This window comes from Balearica regulorum, chromosome W (assembly GCF_011004875.1).
Source record: "Balearica regulorum gibbericeps isolate bBalReg1 chromosome W, bBalReg1.pri, whole genome shotgun sequence".
Classification (NCBI taxonomy): domain Eukaryota; kingdom Metazoa; phylum Chordata; class Aves; order Gruiformes; family Gruidae; genus Balearica; species Balearica regulorum.
In genome coordinates, this window is record NC_046219.1 from 30,696,386 (window position 1) to 30,717,350 (window position 20,965).

A 20,965-nucleotide genomic window follows, 5' to 3' on the forward strand; every position below is an offset into this window, starting at 1 on the left:
ATATATATAAAAATTATGTGGGACCTGAGCATGACACAAATGGTATGGAATAAGGGGTAGAGAATGTATTGGGTCTGGCTGAGATGGAGTTAATTCTCCCCATAGCAGCCCTCATAGTGCTGTGCTGTGTATTGGTAGCTAGCAAGGTGTTGATAACATACCAGTGTTTTGGCTACTGCTGAGCAGTGCTGGCACAGCATCAAGGCTGTCTCTCCAATCCCCTCCCACTCCCAAAGGCCAGTAGGCTGGAGGTGGGCAAGAGGTTGAGAGGGGACATAGACAGAACAGTTGATCCAAACTGACCAAAGGGATATTCCATACCATATGATGTCATGCTGAGCAATAAAAGCTAAGACAAAGGAGGAGGGGAGAGAGGCATTTGTTATTAACGTGTTTGTCTTCCGGAGCAACCACTATGCACACTGAGGTCCTACTTCCTAGGAAGTGACTGGACATCACCTGCTGATGGGAAGTAGAGAATAAATTTTTTGTTTTCCTTTGCTTCCAAGTGCAGCCCTTGCTTTTCTTTATTAAACTGCCTTTATCTTGGCCCATGAGGGGTTTTTCCATCTTATTTTATCCCTCCCTGTCCAGTTGAGGAGGAGGAGTGAAGAGCAGCTTTGTGGGCACCTGGTGTCCAGCCAAGGTCAACCCAGCATACCGCACCAATGGACACCTTACTCACAACACCCTGAGCACCCTGGAGAAGCAGATGCTAGACTGAAATGGTGTGAACTCCTGTCTGAAACCTGCTTTGGCCCCCATGACCATGCACAAGGACTAAAGACAAGGAACCTCAAACAATGCTGCCTCCCTGAGACATACCGTCATCTGATGATGTGATGTAGCCCCCCCCCAATCTGAACTGACAGGTCAAAGCAACCCATTTTCAGCAAGAAAAAAAGATGGGACAGGTTTATGAGATGCTCAGGAGTGGTGCCCCAATGGCCAGTTCCTTCTTCCCTGCCCCAAATCTCGAGAGAGCCTCTGAGCCTGTGTGGCACCACTGGCCAAGTACTGCCACAGCTGGATAGGGTCAAAACAACATGTGCTCACGCAGGACAGCAGAGAAAAGAAATACCCAGATAGGGTCAGCCACATCCAGCCTGGGTCTGGGAATACACCAGAGGGGTGAGGAAAGGACCTCTGGTCCTGCACTTCAACTGGATGATATGGGGACTCAATCAACTACTCTTGGCCAGGTGGGGGGTCTACCTCCTCCCTTCTCCCATGGTCTGCCATGAGCCAAGGCTAGTTAGGGACAACCTGTCTCCTTCTGAAGGTCTGGTGTTGACTGTGGCTGGAGGCAGGACAAAGCCTGCAGGGCAGTGTCCCAGCACAGATACCCCTCAGGCCCTTCCCAGGGATGGGCTGAAATCACAAGGCTATGTAGCAGGGAGCTCAATCAGACCCTTTTTTGTTAATATGCATCATAAATAAAGAAATAAATAAAGGTGAGACACCTTGTTCTAATGGGGAAATACAAATTAAATATGGTGCAATGTCTGCTAAGCGATGTACAAGTAGGAGGTAACCTTGCAAGACAAGACCCCCTTGCCATCGGGAAGCCAGACAAGGCATGATGCAGTGTCAACTCGGCCAAGGCACAAAATACTGGCATGGCCTTTCGTTAACACTGTTCCCGACCTGACACACAGCAGGCAGCATGAACATGGCAAGGAAGGGGTTGACTGGTATTGCCTCTACCGAGGACCCCAGGACCCCCAGCAGCCCCTTGTGCTTATACACAACACTTGCTCCCTCCCCACTCCACGGCACTGCTCAGCAAGACCAGAAAGCCTATGCAAAGGGGAGCACCATCCCTCCCTCCCCATCTCCCTCTGGGAGCACCCCCCTGCTCTACCTGCCAGGAGTGCTGCCCCCAACTCCAAAGAGCATCCCCAGCCCAGTCAGGGACCCTGCCCTCCCCTCCTACCCCCTCTCCACTGAGCATCCCAGGGCATCCTAGGCACTGGCTCCCTGCTCATCATGGAGGGAATGGGGCCACCCCCCCCCCCCAAAGCACCCGTCTCCGCACAGGGTGGCTCTACCCATCCTAGACCTATGTAACACCAAACATCCATGCTCCTTCCTCATGATTCCATGCACTCCTTTGCTCCGCATGCACACACATACCCTGTCCCCCTCCCCTGGCTGTGGTCAGGCACAGCCCCAGGTCCTGCAGCATGGCAGTGCTGGGCCACTTGGCCTGGTACAACCCACCAGGCACTGCTACTACACTTTAGGACAGGGCTACTCCAGTGTGGAGGAGCCTACCTTGCAGCCTTCCTTCAAAATGCAACACAACCCATCAGTCCAGTCTTGCAGAGACCTTGCCAACACACAGTGCTCCCACCCTTGCGGCTGATGATGCCAGGGATGCTGAAGGCTGCAGAGTGCACTGCCACCCCTGGAGAGGGGACAGTCAGTATCCTGCACCCTTCAGCATGAAACTGAGCCATGCAGTGGGGCAGCACAGCCCTGGCAGGGACTGCTTGGGTTCCTGCTATGTACAAGTCCGTGGGCTATGGGTGCTGGAGATGGCGTGGGGTGGAGGGGGCTCAGATGGTCCTGGTGTGGCTGCATGCACTGCAATGCCTGGCAATACAAGGTGCAGTTCGCAGAAGGCCCCAGGAGCCAAGTCAGCCTTTGGCAGCTGCGTGAGGAGGAGCAAGAAGGAACCACCTATGGTTACTGTATTCTGTAATGGTAAGAACTAGCAAGAAGGTATGTTTGTTCCTCTCGCAGAGTGGGCTTCCCCAGATGAGCCTCAGCAGCCCACGGTACTGTGCTTGGCCTCCCAGCCACGTCAATAGTCCTCATCCTCCGGGTGGGTGATGTACATGATGGACACCAGTCCCTTCTCAGAGCCAAGGCTGCACTGCAGCCAGTCACCATCCACCTTGCAGATGACCTGCAAGATGTCCCCCTTGTTGAAACTCAGCTGTCCTGCCTTGGTGGCAATGTGATGGCAAAGAGCTTTCACCTCACTGCAGGCAGACGGAGGGGAGGAAGGGTTAACTTGCCACAGCACACTCACCCCACTGAAGCCCAGGGACCACCATGGGCACAGAGGAGTGAGGAAAACACCCCCTGTCTCCCTCCCCAGCCAGGCTCTCAGCTCCCCCCCAGCTCCCCATTGCCTGCAGATTGCAGAGTTAGGGTGGATGGATGCACAAGCTGTGTCACTGCCCTGAACCGTCCCCTGGTCCATGAGTACAAATGGGGTCAGGTGAATCGCAACAGGCAGAGCTGTGCCAACCCTAACCCACCACATCCCAGCACCTGCAGGACAGCCATGTGGCGCCACTCACCAAGGAGGGTGGGCAGACAGCCCCCAGGCTGGCCACACCTCGGGGGCACTTCAGGTGGCTCTGGCCGAGGGGGCTCCGGCCCAGGTGCTGCTTCTTGCCACATGCTTGCCCCAACTGTCTGGGCCACCAGCTGGAACATGGACTTGTCCAAGCTCAGCCAGCCAGAGGGCAACCTGCAAGGAGATAGAAGGAGGTAGTGGCAGGGAAGCGCACCCAGGGGCAAGGAGCAGCTGCTCTCATGGCAAGGTCATGCCTTAGAGTTTGGGCTCCATGCACAAAGTGCACTGTGGTCCCCAGGCTGTCTCCCAGTGGGGAGGGCTCAGCATCCTCCAGACACACCATGGCCTAGACTGGAAAGGACATTTCCAGTGGCCATAGAAGCAAGAAGGGTGCAGATGGAGAGGCAATGCAGGGAGGGCCCAGCTACATGGGGCAACTTCACGTCTCCTCCTCACCTGTTGTGAGCAACAGGGATGGCTCCATGTTTTGCTCTGATATAGTATGTTTTTTTGGGAGGGATGAGGTGATGATGGGGGCGGTGCAGCAGGGGTTCTTCCTGCAGAGAGGGGGCTCAGGAGCAGAGGCAGTGGTAGAGCTCAGGCAGAAGATTGAGCAAGGGTAGGAGCCGAGGAGGGAAATGGTGGTGTGGGCAGGCAGGGCTGGGCAGGGCAGGGGTGACAGACCTCACCATTCACACACTGCCTCTGATGTACCACCATGGTGTAGCCCAGTGGTCAGCTATTGACCTGACTTCCACCTGCACTGCTGCAACCCCAGGTTAACCAGCCCTCCCTAGTCCCATCCCTACCTGTTAGGCTGCCTGGGCTCTTTTTGCACCTTCCTGCACCCAAACAAATGTCCCCACTTGATGGGCTGGCTGCCCTTTGATGCACTGATGCTGCTCTCCTCTTGGGGGGTTGTTGCTGCTACATCCACTCTTTGCTGAATTCCAGTTTCCTTTTCTTTGCTGCGCTTCAGCTCTGTAAGCACTGAGACTGGGGGGCTGCCCATCCAGAAGGGCCAGCTCCATTCCTTCACCTCTTTGCCAACCGGTACCTGCTGGGACTTTTCCAAGGGCTCTTCCACAGCTTCAGGACTTGGCTTGCTGGCAGCCTTGGGCCTCTCCTCCAAGGTACCCTCAGCCTCTGCACCCTCCACCACCCCTTCGCGGGGGAGTGGTGCTTTGCAGGTCTCTGCTGACCTGGGCACAGCATTCAAAGCTGCTGCCTTCTTCTCATAGCGGATGAACTTCGAGCCTTTGGCTGAGCCTTCAATGTAAATCTGAGAGCTCTGCATGAGCTGGTACCACCAGCTCGCCTGCTTGTCCTTCTTCCCCTCCCACATGCTCTCTCGCATCTTCCTCCACTCTTCCTTCCTGTTGCAATCTCCACAGGAGGCCCCCACCCCCTTGACCCTCTCACTCACAGCTTGCTGGGGGCTGCGGCCTGGTGAGATGTCATCATCTCTGGCATCCACTTTGCATGCTCCAGGGGCAGTGCTGCAGCTGTAAGGATCCTCACTGCTGCCCTGTGTCCGCATCAGCTGCAGGGTGGAGTGTGTGGAAAGCAGCAGGTCCTGCTTCACACGCAACAGCTCCTTTTGCTGCTGCTGCTCTTTGCCCATCTGCATCAAGTGGTGCTCAAAAAGGAGGTCTAGGTTGAAGGGTAGAAGAGAGAGAGGCTGGAGCAGGAGTAGGAGCTCCTCGAAAAGAGGCTGGCACACGCTATGAGACAGGCACAAGAAGCCTACCGGCTGGTAGTGTGCCAGGATGATATCTGTAGAGCAAGAGACATTTAATTAGATGATAGGCCCTTGCCACCTTTGTCAAGCCACCAAGAAGCTGCTGAAGCTATGGGGAAAGGAGTTGGACACTAGTTTTTGGTCACAGCCGTCAGGATGATCTCTGCCACAAATGCCATGGGAGTAGGGTGAAAATAAAGAGCATCAAAGAGGGTTGGCACACATTAAGATTCTCTTCCCCATCTCCTGGAGATGAACAAGGAGCTGCAGATCTGGCCAGTACAAGTTGCCTGTAGAGAGAGAGGTGTCAGGGACAGCTGAATACAGTCTTTCCAGGGATCTGGCTGGGCTGAACTGTGGATCCTAACAAAATGAACTAGCATTTCTACCTGCAGCATTCATCCTTCACTTAATTTGACCACATCCACAGCGCTCCCCGCCCCTGCTTTGTTGTCAGGTCTCACTCCCAGGGAGAGAGTTGGGAAGAGAATTTGTGGCAGTTTGGTCCCAGTGAGATAATAAACTTACACGACAGACAGAACTTGCACCTTATCTCCAACCCCTTTGCCTAGCCTTCTGCGTCCTGAAAGCCCTAGCTATTGCTCACACTTCCAGCTCTTAATGATGGCTTGAAACAGATGGTTGTCTTCTGGTCCAGAAAAACAGGGTGCTTTCTCTTGTCACACTACTCAGTACAAAGGCAAGTCTATTTTCCTGTCTGCTCTAGAGAGAGGTGCTGACTGCACACACAGATCCAAGAAATGTCTGCTGTCAGTCCCCAAACCTGCCAGAAGATACTAGGCTGGACTTGCAGTGCATGGGGCCATGGGCTGAGCCAGCAGCACTCTCAGGGGATAGAGCAGGTCAAGGGTATCTGTCTCACTGCGCACTTAGCACTTAGTCATACTGCTTCTAAGCATCTGGCAGCTTGGTCGCTGCTGCTGGGTTATCTGTACACTCCAGAAACATTGCTGGTTGAAAAAACAGATACATCCAGTAAAATCTGCTTTTCATTTGTCAGGAGGTGTTCCTTTCCATTTCCCATATCTGAAGGGTTTCAGCTAAGTGTTCACATCTCCAGCCATATGAAGCTCTCAGGAACTGGGCAAGGGAATGCAGAAATTTGGGGAGGTTTAGATCTGGTCTCCTGCAGGTAGACTGAGGGATCTGCATTGGAGGTGTAGCTGCAGCTGGGAAGGACATGGCCGGTCAGGCTCTCCAAAGCTCAGGTGGAGGGAGCTGCATGGAGCTTTGACTTCCACCTCACTCCCTTTAGCAGAGCAGCCCTCCAGCAACATGTACACTGGGACTATGTATAGTCTAGTCCTTCAGCTCAGAGCAGAGGGGAGCAGCCTAGGCTGAGAGACCAAGAGACACACATGCCCCAGAGCTTAGATCTATGCTCTACATTGTGCAGAATTTGGCCCCCCACTGCATCCCACAGCCCTCAGGCTCTTACCTTCATGGTTGTAGAGGTGGTTGAACCAGAACTCCAAGGACCGGATACTGCAGTAAGGGAAAACAAGCAGGGAAAGAAAGAAAAAATGAAAATTAATTCACCCCTCCCTTCATCCTAGCTGTTCTACAAGAAGTGTGGCTGGAAAAGAGAATTTACACAGCATAGCCCTGTGAACCTCAAGACCTAGTGAAAGGAAAGTGGCTCACTTCTATCAGCATGCAATGACCACAGCCACCCAGCCTGTCACAGAGCCAGCCTGCTTTACATGAGGCATTGTGCAACTGTAACCTCTAACAACTGTGTTTCCAGCAAGTTTCCTCACCATTTATCTCCTATGTCCTTGGCAGAGCTTCGCTTTTCTGAGAAGGGCTCATGTGAAAAAGGTAAATCATCTACCAACATAAGACCATTGCTGCAGGCTTGGCCCAAAATATGCTGGCATCCTATGCCAACAAGGGAGAGCTGGGCCATCCTGAGTGGGGAAAGCAGGGCAGAGCTTGTTCCTGCTTGTAGGGATCCCCAACATTTGGAGATCTTGGGGACTCTGTTGCCACTGTCAGAGCTCTTGCTGACCACTAGAGAGGAGCAGGGAAATACCATCCTTATGGCACTCTTTCTTTACCGTGGTCGCTTTCTGTTTAACACAGAGTTGGATTTGCATGGCAAGGTTTTGGCAGCGGGGGTGGCTACAGGGGTGGCTTCTGTGAGAAGCTGCTAGAAGCTTCCCCTGTGTCTGTGTCCTGGTTTCAGCTGAGAGGATTGATTTTTCTTCATAGTAGCTAGTGTGGGGATATGTTTTGGATTTGTGCTGGAGACAGCATTGATAATATAGAGATGTTTTTGTTCTATGGACCTATTGTTGAGCAGTGTTTACACGGGGCCAAGGCCTTTTCTGCTTCTTGCACTGCCCTGCCAGCGGGATGGCTGGGGGTGCACAAGAAGTTGGGAGGAGACACAGACAGGACAGGTGACCCAATCATGACCAAAGGGATATTCCATACTATATGACGTCATGCTCAGTTTATAAGGAGCTTGGGGGAAGAGGAGGGGGGGGCGGCGGCGTTCAGAGCGATGGCGTTCGTCTTCCCAAGTAACCATTACGCATGACAGAGCCCTGCTTTCCTGGAGATGGCTGAACACCTGCCTGCCCATGGGAAGTGGTGAATGAATTCCTTGCTTTGCTTTGCTTGTGCGCGCGGCTTTTGCTTTACCTATTAAACTGTCTTTATCTCAACCCACGAGTTTTCTCACTTTAACTCTTCCGATTCTCTTCCCCATCCCGATGCGGGGGAGTGAATGAGCGGCTGCACTGAATGAGTGCTCAGCTGCCGGCTGGGGTAAAACCACGACAGTCCTTTTTGGCACCCAACAGTGGGGCTCGAAGGGTTCGAGATAATGACAGATTTGATTGGAATGTGCTAAATTAGATTGAATTTATAGCTGTTATTAGCTATTTAGTATTAGCTGTTTAGCTATTAATTGGCAGGCTCCTGTGCTTGCCATGGGGCTTGCTTGCCTTACTATCTATTAGAGTCTAGTGCTCGTTAGTGGCTGCTTTGTGCTTTTGCTGCTCGCTGTACTGCTGTAGCTCTTATCATTTTACTGTGCTGTGCCTGGGAACATTTTGATAACAGCAATGGCAATGCGCCTGGGCTGGCAAATGGCCAGGGCATCGCTGCTGTTTCTGTGCTGCCGTCCTGGACAGGCTGGAACTCCTGTGTGCACTCGAGTCAAAGGGACTGTGACCTGTGGATGAGTCCACGTCGGAGCAGGACACCCCAAAGCGTCTGTGGCCGTGGTTGTGTCTGTGCCGCAGCAGGTATATCTTGACGTGTCTGTGGCTGTGGTTGTGTCTGTGCTGCAGCAGGTATATCTCGAAGTGGCTGTGGCTGTGGTCGTGTCTGTGCCGCAGCAGGTATACCTCTGGAAGGATTGTGAGCCAAGGATAAGTCCACGCTGGAGAAGGTAACCTCGGAGCATCTGTGGCAAGGATAAGTCCATGCTACAGCAGGTACGCCTTGAAGCATCAGTGGCTGTGCATGGGGTCATGCTGGAACATTTCAAAGTGTGTGGCCATGGACGAGCCCATGATAGGGCAGGTTTATTTCTGAGAGGACTGAAGCGACTGTGACTGTGGGCAAGGCCACGCTGGAGCAAGTGTATCTATGAAGGCATTGTGGCCCATGGAGAAGGCCATGCTGGAACAGGTGCACCTCGAAGTGACTGTGGCTGTGGATAAGTCTATGCCACAGCAGGTGTACCCCTGGAGAAACTGTGGCTCATGGATAAGGCTCCACTTGGAGCAGGTACACCCCTAGGGGACTGCAGTCTGAGGATAAGTTCAAGCCGGAGCAGGGGCAAGGGAAGGTGTTCATTGCAATGGTAAACTTGATGGTCTGACTCGAAGGGACCAGGGCTGGAGATTGTAATGGAAATACCTTTAAATTGTTGTAACCCATGATTTGAGTTGCATGTTACAGGAATTACTGTAGCAGAAATCACCTGAACCAATGGAGAACAAGCCTTACAGGAAGCAGCGCACGTGCAGCAGTGGACCTGACCTGAGCTGGTTTTGGTGCCCAGTAACTCCGCATGTCAACCACCTCTCCTGTCCTGAGTGACCACCATGGTGGATGGAGCCCAAGGTTGTGGACCAAGTGAACGCAATGGACATTGTGTGGACATTTGTGGCCATTTATGGACATTTTAAAAGGGTGGTCCACAGACTAAGAGAATGATATCAGCATATTATATATCAAGGGATGAGAAGGGTGGTGGTGCTTAATGAGGATGTATTGAATTGTGTGGGACCTGAGCATGACATAAATAGTATGGAATAAGGGGTGGATAATGTCCTGGTTTCAGCTGAGAGGATTGATCTTTCTTCATAGTAGCTAGTGTGGGGCTATGTTTTGGATTTGTGCTGGAGACAGCACTGATAATATAGAGATGTTTTTGTTCTATGGACTTATTGTTGAGCAGTGTTTACACGGGGCCAAGGCCTTTTCTGCTTCTTGCACTGCCCTGCCAGCAGGATGGCTGGGGGTGCACAAGAAGTTGGGAGGAGACACAGACAGGACAGGTGACCCAATCTGCCCAAAGGGATATTCCATACTATATGACGTCATGCTCAGTTTATAAGGAGCTTGGGGGAAGAGGAGGGGGGGGGCGGCGGCGTTCAGAGCGATGGCGTTTGTCTTCCCAAGTAACCATTACGCATGACAGAGCCCTGCTTTCCTGGAGATGGCTGAACTCCTGTCTGCCCATGGGAAGTGGTGAATGAATTCCTTGCTTTGCTTTGCTTGTGCGCGCGGCTTTTGCTTTACCTATTAAACTGTCTTTATCTCAACCCATGAGTTTTCTCACTTTAACTCTTCCGATTCTGTTCCCCATCCCGATGGGGGGGGAGTGAACGAGCGGCTGCGTGGTGCTCAGCTGCCGGCTGGGGTAAAATCACGACAGTCTGATAGAGCCAATGCCAGCTGGCTCCAAGACGGACCTGCCGCTGGCCAAGGCCAAGCCAATCAGCGCCTCTGTGATAACATATTTAAGAACGGGAAAAAAACCAGTTAGAATAGAGCTTTTGCAGCCAGAGAGAGGAGTGAGAAGATGTAAGAACATCTGCAGACACCCAGGTCAGTGCAGAAGGAGGGGCAGGAGGTGCTCCAAGCGCCGGAGCAGAGATCCCCCTGCAGCCCGTGGTGAAGACCATGGTGAAGCAGGCTGTCCCCCTGCAGCCCATGGAGGAAGGATGAGGGGGTGTAGAAATTCCACCTGCAGCCCGTGGAGGACCCCACACCGGAGCAAGGTGAAGGCACCTGAAGGAGGCTGTGACCCCGTGGGAAGCCCACGCTGAAGCAAGCTCCTGGCAGGACCTGTGGACCCGTGGACCCGTGGAGAGAGGACCCCATGCCACAGCAGGTTTGCTGGCAGGACTTGTGACCCCATGGGGGACCCACGCTGGAGCAGTCTGCTCCTGAAGGGCTGCATCCCATGGGAGAGACCCACGCTGGAGCAGTTCGTGATGGTCTGCACCCCGTGGGAGAGACTCACGTTGGAGAAGGTCGTGAAGGACTGTCTCCCGTGAGAGGGACCCCACGCTGGAGCAGGGGGAGAGTGTGAGGAGTCCTCCCCCTGAGGATGAAGAAGCGGCAGAAACAACGTGTAATCAACTGACCGTAACCCCCATTCCCCGTTCCCCTGTGCCACTGAGAGGGGAGGAGGTTGAAGCCGGGAGTGAAGTTGAGCCCAGGAAGATGGGAGGGGTGGGGGGAGGTGTTTTAAGAGTTGATATTATTTCTCATTCCTCTACTCTGTTTTGCCTAGTAATAAATTAGATTAATTTTCTCTCTAAGTTCAGTCTGTTTTGCTGGTGACGATAACTGGTGAGTGATCTCTCCCTGTCCTTATCTCGACCCATAAGCTTTTTGTTATACTTTTTCTCCCCTGTCTAGTTAAGGAGGGGGAGTGATAGAATGGGTCTGGTGGGCACCTGGCCCCCAGCCAGGGTCAACACACCGCAGTAGTGTGCATACTCCTTATCCAATCTAGAAGGGTCAGCCTTGAGTCCTGAATCAGGGCAATTTTTCCTTCAAAGCCTAATGCACTGGGATTCACTGCAGCTCCAGGAAGCAGCAATTTAAGCAGAGATTTTCAGGAGTAATTTATGCATATGTTATGTCTATCCCTATATGAACCCTGGCAGACAGACTCTCCTCATCTAATGTTTCGGGGCTAAAACAAGCTGACAATGTTCTTCAGTGGGCTACAGCCAGCCCTTCTCTGTTCTGTCCTGGTAGGGGTAGGTTTTGATCCTTCTGGAATTCCCTGAGGCTCACAGCTTCTTCCTTACCTCACCTACAGCTGGGGAGTGGCTTCCCAGGTTTCTTAAGTCTTTTCATTGGCAACTGTGCCTGTTTGCAGTCAAGGACCAGTACCTGCTGCCAGCCCTGGACAGTGACATGCAGTCAGCCCAGGGAGCCTGCTTACTTGAGGAGGCCAAAGATGAATGCATTGAACCTCATGGTGTGGTTGGTGAGCTCTGTGTACTGGCTGATCTTGCTATAGAGGCTGTGCAGCAACTTGGTAGAGGGGCCTATGGAGACAAACAAAATGTTGAAATTAGTTGTGGTCAGCAAAACCAAAACAGCATCACGGCAGACAGAAGTTGGCTGGGTGCCCATGCCCATATGTGCATTGCCCTTCCACCAATCATAAAGATGAGCTCGTTCCATCCCAACAGTTAGACTTCACAAGCGGTGAAGTTGTGGTCTGTCCCAGATTGCCACTCCAAAACTTTGGGAGAGTTTCAATAGATGAAAGTACTCCAGGGACCTGTCTCTCACACTTCAGGGACAATTATGGCCCTCAGCTCAGAATCAGCAGGTAAACAGAATATTATGGTGGGTGGTTATAATTTGGGGTGTCGGCAATCACAGAGATAACTCCAGAGCTGGAGATTTGCCACAGACGTGCTAGGAGGCTTCCCAGTGCTGGATGTAAGCTCTTCATGATGAAGAAATCAGTGTGGCCTTGCCATCTGTAACCTCACAAAGGAGTTCTAGATGGCAGCCATGGCCACAGTCCAGGGTGCAGACTGATGCTAGCAGAGGGTGCAGATGATGTGGGCATGCTTGAGCCAAGTGAGCTGTGTGTGCAAATTTTCTTACAGACCAGGCTAGAGCACAGCTCTGCCTTATACAGTGGCTGTGCAGGGCTAAAGGTGAAAGTCTAGAAACACTCTGGAAACTTAGAGGAGGGAAAAGGGCATTCTTTTATGTTTTTTCTTTTCTTTCTTTTTTATTTCATTGCTAGGGGCTGTTATAGGAGAATTTAGAAATTTCAGGGCAAATGACAATAAATATTTGCACAGAATAGAGCAGTGGCTCTCCCACCTTGCAAGAGAAGGTCAAGGTGTACCTTGCTCTGTGCAGGGAGCGAGGTATAATTCTGCATCCCTATCCTTATAGTCAACCTTCCCCAGCACCTCCCAGCCACAACACAGGAGTACCACAGAGCGATGGGCATCCCTGTAAAACCTCCATACCTAGCTGGGTGGATGCCTCTACCATGCTCCAGGGGATGTTCCTCCTCTGGCCAATGATCATGTCGAGGACATAAGCCTTGAGCCCGTCACTCAGGATGTCCCAGACAGCAGGGCACAGGTATTTCAGGATAAGATGCCCCACGTTGGGGCTCACAGAGCTATTCCCAAGTTTGGCCTAAGGAAGAACAGGCAACAGGGAGAGGGTTGGTAACTGCCCTACAAGGTACAGACACATGTGAACAGTCCAGTCCCACTTGCCTATTACAGACACCCAGCAGGCAATATCCAGGCTATGATGATGCTGTCCTGGTTCTGGCAAGGATAGAGTTAATTTCACGAGGAGCCAGGACAGGTGAGCCAAGCTGGCCAGAGGCTATTCCATACCATGTGATGTCATGCTCACCATAAAAGGGGGCTAGTCAGGCAGGGGCGGGTTCGGCATGGCTCTGGACCGGCTGAGCATCCGGTCCAGTCAGTGGTCGTGGATTGGTAAATTGTTTTCTGTTATCACCCATTGTGAATATCTGTTATCAGTACTGTTGTTGGGTGTTTCCCTCTCCATTGCTGTCCCAGTAAACTGTCCTTATCCCAACCCACGAGGCTTTGCCTTTGTTTTTCTGTTCTCCTCCCCATCTCGTCGGGAGAGGGGTGAGCAAGCGGCTGCGTGGTGCTCAGCTGCTGGCTGGGGCTAAACCACGTCAGATGCTCAGCAGCTCCTTGAACAGGCAGGCTCCTCCCCTTCCCCCCTGCTGCCTCATACACCAATTACGGGTTGCTCCCTGCAAGGTCTGCCCCAGGCTGGGATAAGGCAACAGCTTGGGAAGAAAATATTCCAGCTTGAGAAGAGGATATTATTCTCACCAATAAGGAGGGCCTGGTAGGGGATGTGAAGCTCAAGGGTAGCCTTGGCTGCAGTGACCACGAAATGGTGGAATTCAGGATCCTCAGGGCAGCGAGGAGGGCGCACAGCAAGCTCACTACCCTGGACTTCAGGAGAGCAGACTGTGGCCTCTTCAGGGATCTGCTTGGTAGAATACCATGGGACAAAGCCCTGGAAGGAAGAGGGGCCCAAGACAGCTGGCTAGTATTCAAGGGTCACCTCCTCCAAGCTCGGGAGCGATGCAGCCCAACAAAGAGGAAATCAAGCAACACCACCAAGAGACGTGCATGGATGAACAAGGAGCTCCTGGGCAAAGTCAAACAAAAAAAGGAAGCCTACAGAGGGTGGAAGCAAGGGCAGGTAGCCTGGGAGGAATACAGAGAAACTGTCCGAGCAGCCAGGGATCAGGTTAGGAAAGCCAGAGCCCTAATAGAAATTAGTCTGGCCAGGGATGTCAAGGACAACAAGAAAAGCTTCTATAGGTATGTCAGTGATAAGAGGAGGACGAGGGAAAACGTGGGTCCCCTCCGGAATGAAACGGGTGACCTGGTTACCCGGGATATGGAGAAGGCTGAGGTACTCAATGACTTCTTTGCCTCAGTCTTCACTGGCAAGGTCTCTAGCCACACTGCCCAGGTCGCAGAAGGCAGGGACTGGGAGAATGCAGAACCGCCCACTGTAGGAGAAGATCAGGTTCGAGAATATCTAAGGAACCTGAAGATGCACATGTCCATGGGACCTGATGAGATGCATCCATGGGTCCTGAGGGAACTGGCGGATGAAGTGGCCAGGCCACTCTCCATCATATTTGAGAAGTCCTGGCAGTCCAGCGAAGTTCCCACCGACTGGAAGAGGGGGAACATAACCCCCATTTTTAAGAAGGGAGAAAAGGAAGACCCAGGGAACTACAGGCTGGTCAGTCTCACCTCTGTGCCTGGCAAGATCATGGAGCAGACCCTCCTGGAGACTATGCTCAGGCACATGGAAAACAAGGAGGTGACTGGTGACAGCCAACACGGCTTCACTAAGGGCAAATCGTGCCTGAAAAACTTGGTGGCCTTCTATGATGGGGTTACAGCATTGGTGGACAAGGGAAGAGCAACTGACATCATCTACCTGGACTTGTGCAAGGCATTTGACACTGTCCCGCACGACATCCTCGTGTCTAAATTGGAGAGACATGGGTTCGATGGATGGACCACTTGGTGGATAAGGAATTGGCTGGATGGTCGCACTCAAAGAGTTGTGATCAACGGCTCAATGTCCAAGTGGAGAACAGTGACGAGTGGCGTTCCTCAGGGGTTCGGTACTGGGACTGGCCCTGTTTAACATCTTTGTGAGTGACATGGACAATGGGATCGAGTGCATCCTCAGCAAGTTTGCTGACGACACCAAGCTGTGTGGTGTGGTCGACACGCTGGAGGGAAGGCATGCCATTCAGAGGGACCTTGACAGGCTTGAGAGGTGGGCCCGTGCGAACCGCATGAAGTTCCAAGGCCAAGTGCAAGGTCCTGCACGTGGGTTGAGGCGCAATCCCAAGCACAACTACAGGCTGGGCGAGGAATGGATTGAAAGCAGCCCTGAGGAGAAGGACTTGGGGGTATTGATTGACGAGAAGCTCAACACGAGCTGGCAGTGTGTGCTTGTAGCCCAGAAAGCCACCCGTGTCCTGGGCTGCATCAAAAGAGGTGTGACCAGCAGGTCGAGGGAGGTGATCCTGCCCCTCTGCTCTTGTGAGACCCCACCTGGAGTACTGCGTCCAGCTCTGGGGGCCCCAGTACAGGAGAGACATGGAGCTGTTGGAGCGAGTCCAGAGGAGGGCCACGAAGCTGATCAGAGGGCTGGAGCACCTCTCCTATGAGGACAGGCTGAGAGAGTTGGGGTTGTCTAGCCTGGAGAAGAGAAGGCTCTGGGGAGATCTAATTGCAGCTTTCCAGTACCTGAAGGGGGCCTACAGGAAGGATGGGGAGGGACTGTTTACAAGGGAGTGTAGTGACAGGACAAGGGGTAATGGGTTCAAGCTGAAGGAGGGTTCATTTAGATTAGATGTTAGAAAGAAATTCTTTACTGTGAGGGTGGTGAGGCACTGGAACAGGTTGCCCAGAGAGGTTGTGGAGGCCCCATCCCTGGAAGTGTTTAAGGCCAGGCTGGATGAGGCTTTGGGCAACGTGGTCTAGTGGAGGGTGTCCCTGCCCGCAGCAGGGGGGGTTGGAACTAGATGATCTTTGAGATCCCTTCCAACCCAAACCATTCTATGATTCTATGATTCTATGATATCCTACTTGGAAGGGATGCCCAGTTCTCCCTATGGGTATAACAAGGCGGTCCTGCTGGAGGAAGAGGAGAGTAGGGGCTTTTTCTGCTGCTGTAGATTTTCTTGTTGATATTTTTGAAGTAGGAAGCAGCAAGCTGTTGTGGTTTAACCCAGCAGGCAGCTAAAACAACCACACAGCCATTCGCTCACTCCCCTCCCCCCAGTGGGATGGGGGAGAGAATCGGAAGAAAAAAGGTAAAACTTGTGAGTTGAGATAAAGACAGTTTAATAGGACAGAAAAGGAAGAGAATAACAATAACAACAATAAAAGAATATACAAAACAAGTGCTGTGCAGCACAATTGCTCACCACCCGCAGACCACTGCTGTCCAGCTAGTTCCCAAGCCACGGTCCAAACCCCTGGCCAGCTTCCCCCAAGTTATATACTGAGCATGATGTCATATGGTATGGAATATCCCTTTGGCCAGTTTAGGTCAGCTGTCCTGGCGGTGTCCCCTCCCAGCTTCTTGGGCACTGCCAGCCTCCTTGCTGTCAGGGCAGTATGAGAAGCTGAAAAGTCCTTGTCTTAGTGTAAATATTGCCTAGCAACAACCAAAATATCAGTGTATTATCAACATTATTCTCATCCTAAATCTAAAACACAGCACTACACCAGCTACTAGGAAGAAAATTAACTCTATCCCAGCCAAAACCAGGACACAAGTGACATAGGAACTTCCAGTACCGAGGGGTTATGGAACACTTAACTCAGTGACATGCTGAGCTATAATTCCTAGGGATTACTATAAATAGAGCATGGGAAAAATGGATGGACAGAGCCCAGGTTGAGGTGAGGAAGCATGTAAGAGCCCAGCATCAGCAGAGCAGGGACGTATTCTGTTGCATACAGTCCTTGAGATGCCAAGGGGTCTATCCAAAGGGGTAAGTCCCAGGCCTTGCACATCATGTCGGTGGTCCCAGGCAGTTGTGTTCAGGGCACAGATTTTAACAGCTGAGCTGGAATTACACTGGCCAGTTGGCATGGGTCCACAAAGGTCCTGAACAGCTTCTGGGTCAGGAATAATCCCACCAGATCCATTGAGCATGGGAGCATCAGGGATGGGTGCTGCCTTTTGACAGGTGAATGCTCAGGCCTTGGCATGCTGATGCATAATGAAACCCCAGATCAAAACCACAGTGTTGTCTGGCAAGTAAATTAATGGAGGAATGTTGCAATTATTCCCCAAACCAACACTGCAAGAATAGGAAATTCACAGAGAAGCTTTCAAAAGCTGTGGAAATCCAAACAGCTCCAGTTATGCTGCGCAGCAATATCTGTATCAGCAACAATTGTAATTAGGGGCAAATTACCTTGGGCTCTGAGATAAGATTGAATAGACTTGGAATCTGTCACAGTCAGGTTTCTCCTTGGGGATGGCACTCCAGGGCAGCTGTCATGTCCAAACTGTCACATTGCTGCCCCAGAGTCCCTGCGAATGAAGCAGAGCTTTCAGCTTTGAGAGGAGGCACCACAAAGATGCTGAGTGTGACAGGACTGCAAACACTGTCTGATACAAACAGAAGTGAGCTTGCTCTGCCTGTGTTATTCCAGAAATGGGAGATGAGGAGAGTACAGGCCAAAGACAGCCAGCCCCATGGGCAACCTAGAGGAACTCTGAAGCTAGTGGGTTCATGGTAAGGGCTATAGGGGAAGCCCAACTACCCCAGATGGGCAATGACTGATGCACTTTTTTATCATTACAGAGTCTTGTGAGACATCAAGGGACTGGGGACACTGCACTGTGCCCTGGCATCAGTGCCAGAACAGAATTGCTGGATGGGTGGAGGAGGGAAACACAGTTCTGCACTATATGAGAAAAAAGAGCTGGTGTACTGCATCAGACCAGAAGTCCAGTTGGCCTGATAAAGATTATTATTATGGCTCTTATAAAGAGCCATGAGTAAATACATAAGAAAGAGTCAAACCAGAGCAAACATATAATACTTCCCCTTAATACTCTCCCAGCCTACAACTACTTTCAACTCAGAGACTACCTAAGCTGGACATGATTCCTATGTGTTTAGTAGACTCAATTAATTTCCCTTCCCTGTATTTTTACAATCTTCCCTTAAATCCACGTACCCTTTTAGCACCCCCAGCATCATACAGCAATAATTATCACAGCTTTACTATCATCTGCTGCATGATGTACCATTGCCTTTGTTTGTTTTATTCTTGGTACTACTAGCTTCATTGAATATCCTGTAGTTTTTTAATTGGAAGAGAATGGAGAGGCACTTTTTCTCCATCTTCTCCATGTCATTCATGATGTTGAGAAGCCATACTGAAAGCAAGACTTACCTTCACCCCTGGATCCCTGCTGGTTCCAAAGTGAGCCACAATCAGGTCAACAGCAGTGTTGATTGCCTTGACCAGACCTAGAGGGAAAGAGAGAGTCAGAGACCTGCCTGAGGGGCTTCTAGGATAGACCCTGACCAAACACTTCATGAATAAATCAGGCAGAGGCATTTCAAGCCCATGTCAGCACACTTGCCCTCTCTGGTGACATGATCAGCTCATGTCGGCTCTGCCAAAAACATGCAGAACCCCTCCTAACTCCTCACCAAATCTCTCTCTCTGCCGGCTCCAACACTCACATATCAGCCCAACAGTATGACAACCTTTAGGAGTGGCTGAAGCATAAGACACCCTGTCAATGTTCCCAAGGGACACAGACCATCGCCTCCATGCACCATCCCTTGAGGGAGCAGAGATGGGGTCTGAGACAATGAGTCTTTGCTGGTTTTATCTTACAGGGTGGCAGGGCAGAAGCCATGCATTTGACAAGCTATGTAATGACTTTCAGTAACAAGCCAGTGGTGGATAATCTGACATCTGCATCAGTATGATGCAAGAACAGAAGTGGAATAGAGGGGAAGGCTGCCATCTGGTAATCACCAGCACATATCTGGCAAAGGCATGGGAACCTTTCTGCATATCCCTTGCTTCTGACATGATTACCAAGGCAGCTGTCAACAACCCAGTCCCCAAGTTTGCCTCTACTGTGGGTCTCATCACAGCCATATCTTGTCCTGCTTTGGAATCCTTTCTTCCGCCCTTTTACATAAACACTTTACCATGTAGGACACAACAGACCTTTTACCTAAATTACAAAAATCTCAGGCTAGCACATCTGCAACATCACACAGATTTAAATGTATACTGAGACAGAGGTGGCAGCATGCCCTGCCTTAGGGTCATACTCCTGTGCCTGCCTGCTCTCTCTGCCCTTTCTTGTGGACTTAAGATCCTTTCTAATCATACTTCCTGGGAAAAGCAGATCAAATATACTCCATGGCACGTGGCATGGTGCAGAGAACACAAGAACCTGCCGTGGAAACAGCCACCAGTTCAGGGGGACATGTAGTTATGATGCTACAGTAGAGAAGGGCAGAGAAAGAAACAATCATGTCTACAGAGATGAGATGAGATGAGATGAGATAGAGAGAAGCACTATTGGCCTTATGCTGCACTATGCCACACCCTCCTCCACTGTCATGAGATGCATGGACTTACCCTTCTTCTGCAGCAGGTCGATGGAGATGGACTCTGTGTTGCCATCTGGGGAGAGGCAGAACTCAGCGGGGGGTTTCTCCGCTAGTGAGAAGTAGTCAGGGAAGAAGTCAGTGTAGGTAAGCTGGAGTTGCCTCATAGACTGCCCTGCAGGGCCAAGACAAGGAGAAGGATCAGTCCCAAGCCCTTATACCGAAGCCTCTCCCACATTGTTTGCTTTTCCCAGAAGCAACCTGCACCAGCAGGAGTCTTCACACCAGCCTGTCCAAGACAGCGAGGCCACAGGCTTGTTACTCTTCCAGCAATGGTTTGCAACATGACCCTGTAGAGTTCAACCCCACAGCCCACCCAGCATCTAGCTCCAGCTTGACTGGGGGCCCATGGGCATTGGAAGATGCTATGGGACATTCACTCTCATGAGCTGGTGCTAAGGAAAACCTCACTGCACCAGACTCTCAGGGCTGCTGTGTGGCTAGCCCCAGCAAGTGGGGTCAAAAGCAGAGCACAGAGAGAATCCCTACTTGTCACACACAGGCATCCACAGGCAGCAAACTACATGCCTTCTGCCTGTCCCCTGGGATGGTCTCTGTTTTCAAGGGGTGACTTTTGCAGGAGCTCTTTCATGTGCTCAATTTCCATCTGGTTGATTCCCCACCTCTAGGCTAGGCATCTTCCCATGAAGGAGGGATGAAGAAACTGTGGGTTGGCAGTGAGGTGTAGAGCTTTGGGGAATTCACTCCATGACTTGGGGCTGGCCTCAAGAATGCTCTCCCTCCCACATACAGACACCTCTGCTCCTCCTGGAGGACTCTCAAAGGTTTAGCCAAAAGCAGCCTGCCACTCTCAGCCCTTCCTACATAGGTTTTGGAGGACAGAGAAGACCTTAAGGACAGAGCATGGAGAAGACAGCCCCATCAAGCCCTACAGTGTTGCCAGCTGCCACATGAGAGCTATGGCCCAGCACCTAGCATGCTGCTAGGGTTGGGGCACATACCATGGGGCACAGACATGAGATCTCCAAGGGCCACAACTCCTGTATGAGACATGAACTACAAGCTGGACACAGTCCAGTAGCACTTGCTGAGGTCTGAGCTAACTCTTGGGCCATTCACTGTCCCCTTCAATCCAGCCCAGAACTGGACCTGACTGCTCTCACCTTGTGGAAAAGCAGCGAGGCTCCACACAGAGTGTATCCATCAGTGAGGCAATTTTCACCTTTGTCTTGTACCGCTCAGCCCCACTGTGAGCAGATGCATCATCCCTCCTGCTCAGAACAGGCAGAGCAGTGATGAGACCAGGTATAGCTGGGATACTGAACCTGATCCCCAAGGTCACCTCCCAAGACCCCCCCCAGCATAAAAGGTGGTGCACACCGTTCAGCTTGCAGTGGAAATGGCTGGTGTTGAAAGTGCCAGGGAGCTCAAAGATGGGGTTCAGCTGGGGCTCTTGCTGCCTCCTGTCTAGGCTGCCTGCTAAGCTGGGAAGTCCCAAAACGCAGTCCAGACCCAGGGGGTTCCTCCACCTGTACTCCCACCACTTCGGCACTTGGGGGGAGGGGTGGTTTGCTAGAATGGCACAGGCAGTGAGCACCAGATGGATGTGAGCAGATGGGAGGACATGGAGGGGAAACAGGGAGAGAAAGGATGAGAAAGAGGAAGGACAGAGAAAGAGAGACAGCAAGTTAGTTAAAAGAACAGC

General features: G+C 51.7%; 2 protein-coding genes across 2 annotated transcripts in view; both read right to left on the minus strand.

The window, feature by feature from the left end:
- LOC142599170 (dual specificity testis-specific protein kinase 1-like) overlaps positions 1–20,965 on the minus strand; it is a 376,984-nt gene that overhangs the window by 72,761 nt on the left and 283,258 nt on the right. The gene's annotated exons all lie outside the window — the stretch shown is intronic.
- LOC142599147 (AP-4 complex accessory subunit RUSC2-like) overlaps positions 1,840–20,965 on the minus strand; it is a 76,694-nt gene continuing 57,568 nt past the window's right edge. The window contains 10 exon segments of the mRNA XM_075738847.1: positions 1,840–2,990; positions 3,315–3,360; positions 3,363–3,487; positions 4,123–5,089; positions 6,514–6,560; positions 11,503–11,608; positions 12,560–12,734; positions 18,056–18,132; positions 19,271–19,414; positions 20,641–20,832. Coding sequence (XP_075594962.1) covers positions 2,810–2,990; positions 3,315–3,360; positions 3,363–3,487; positions 4,123–5,089; positions 6,514–6,560; positions 11,503–11,608; positions 12,560–12,734; positions 18,056–18,132; positions 19,271–19,414; positions 20,641–20,832 — 2,060 coding nt within the window. The 3' untranslated portion in view covers positions 1,840–2,809.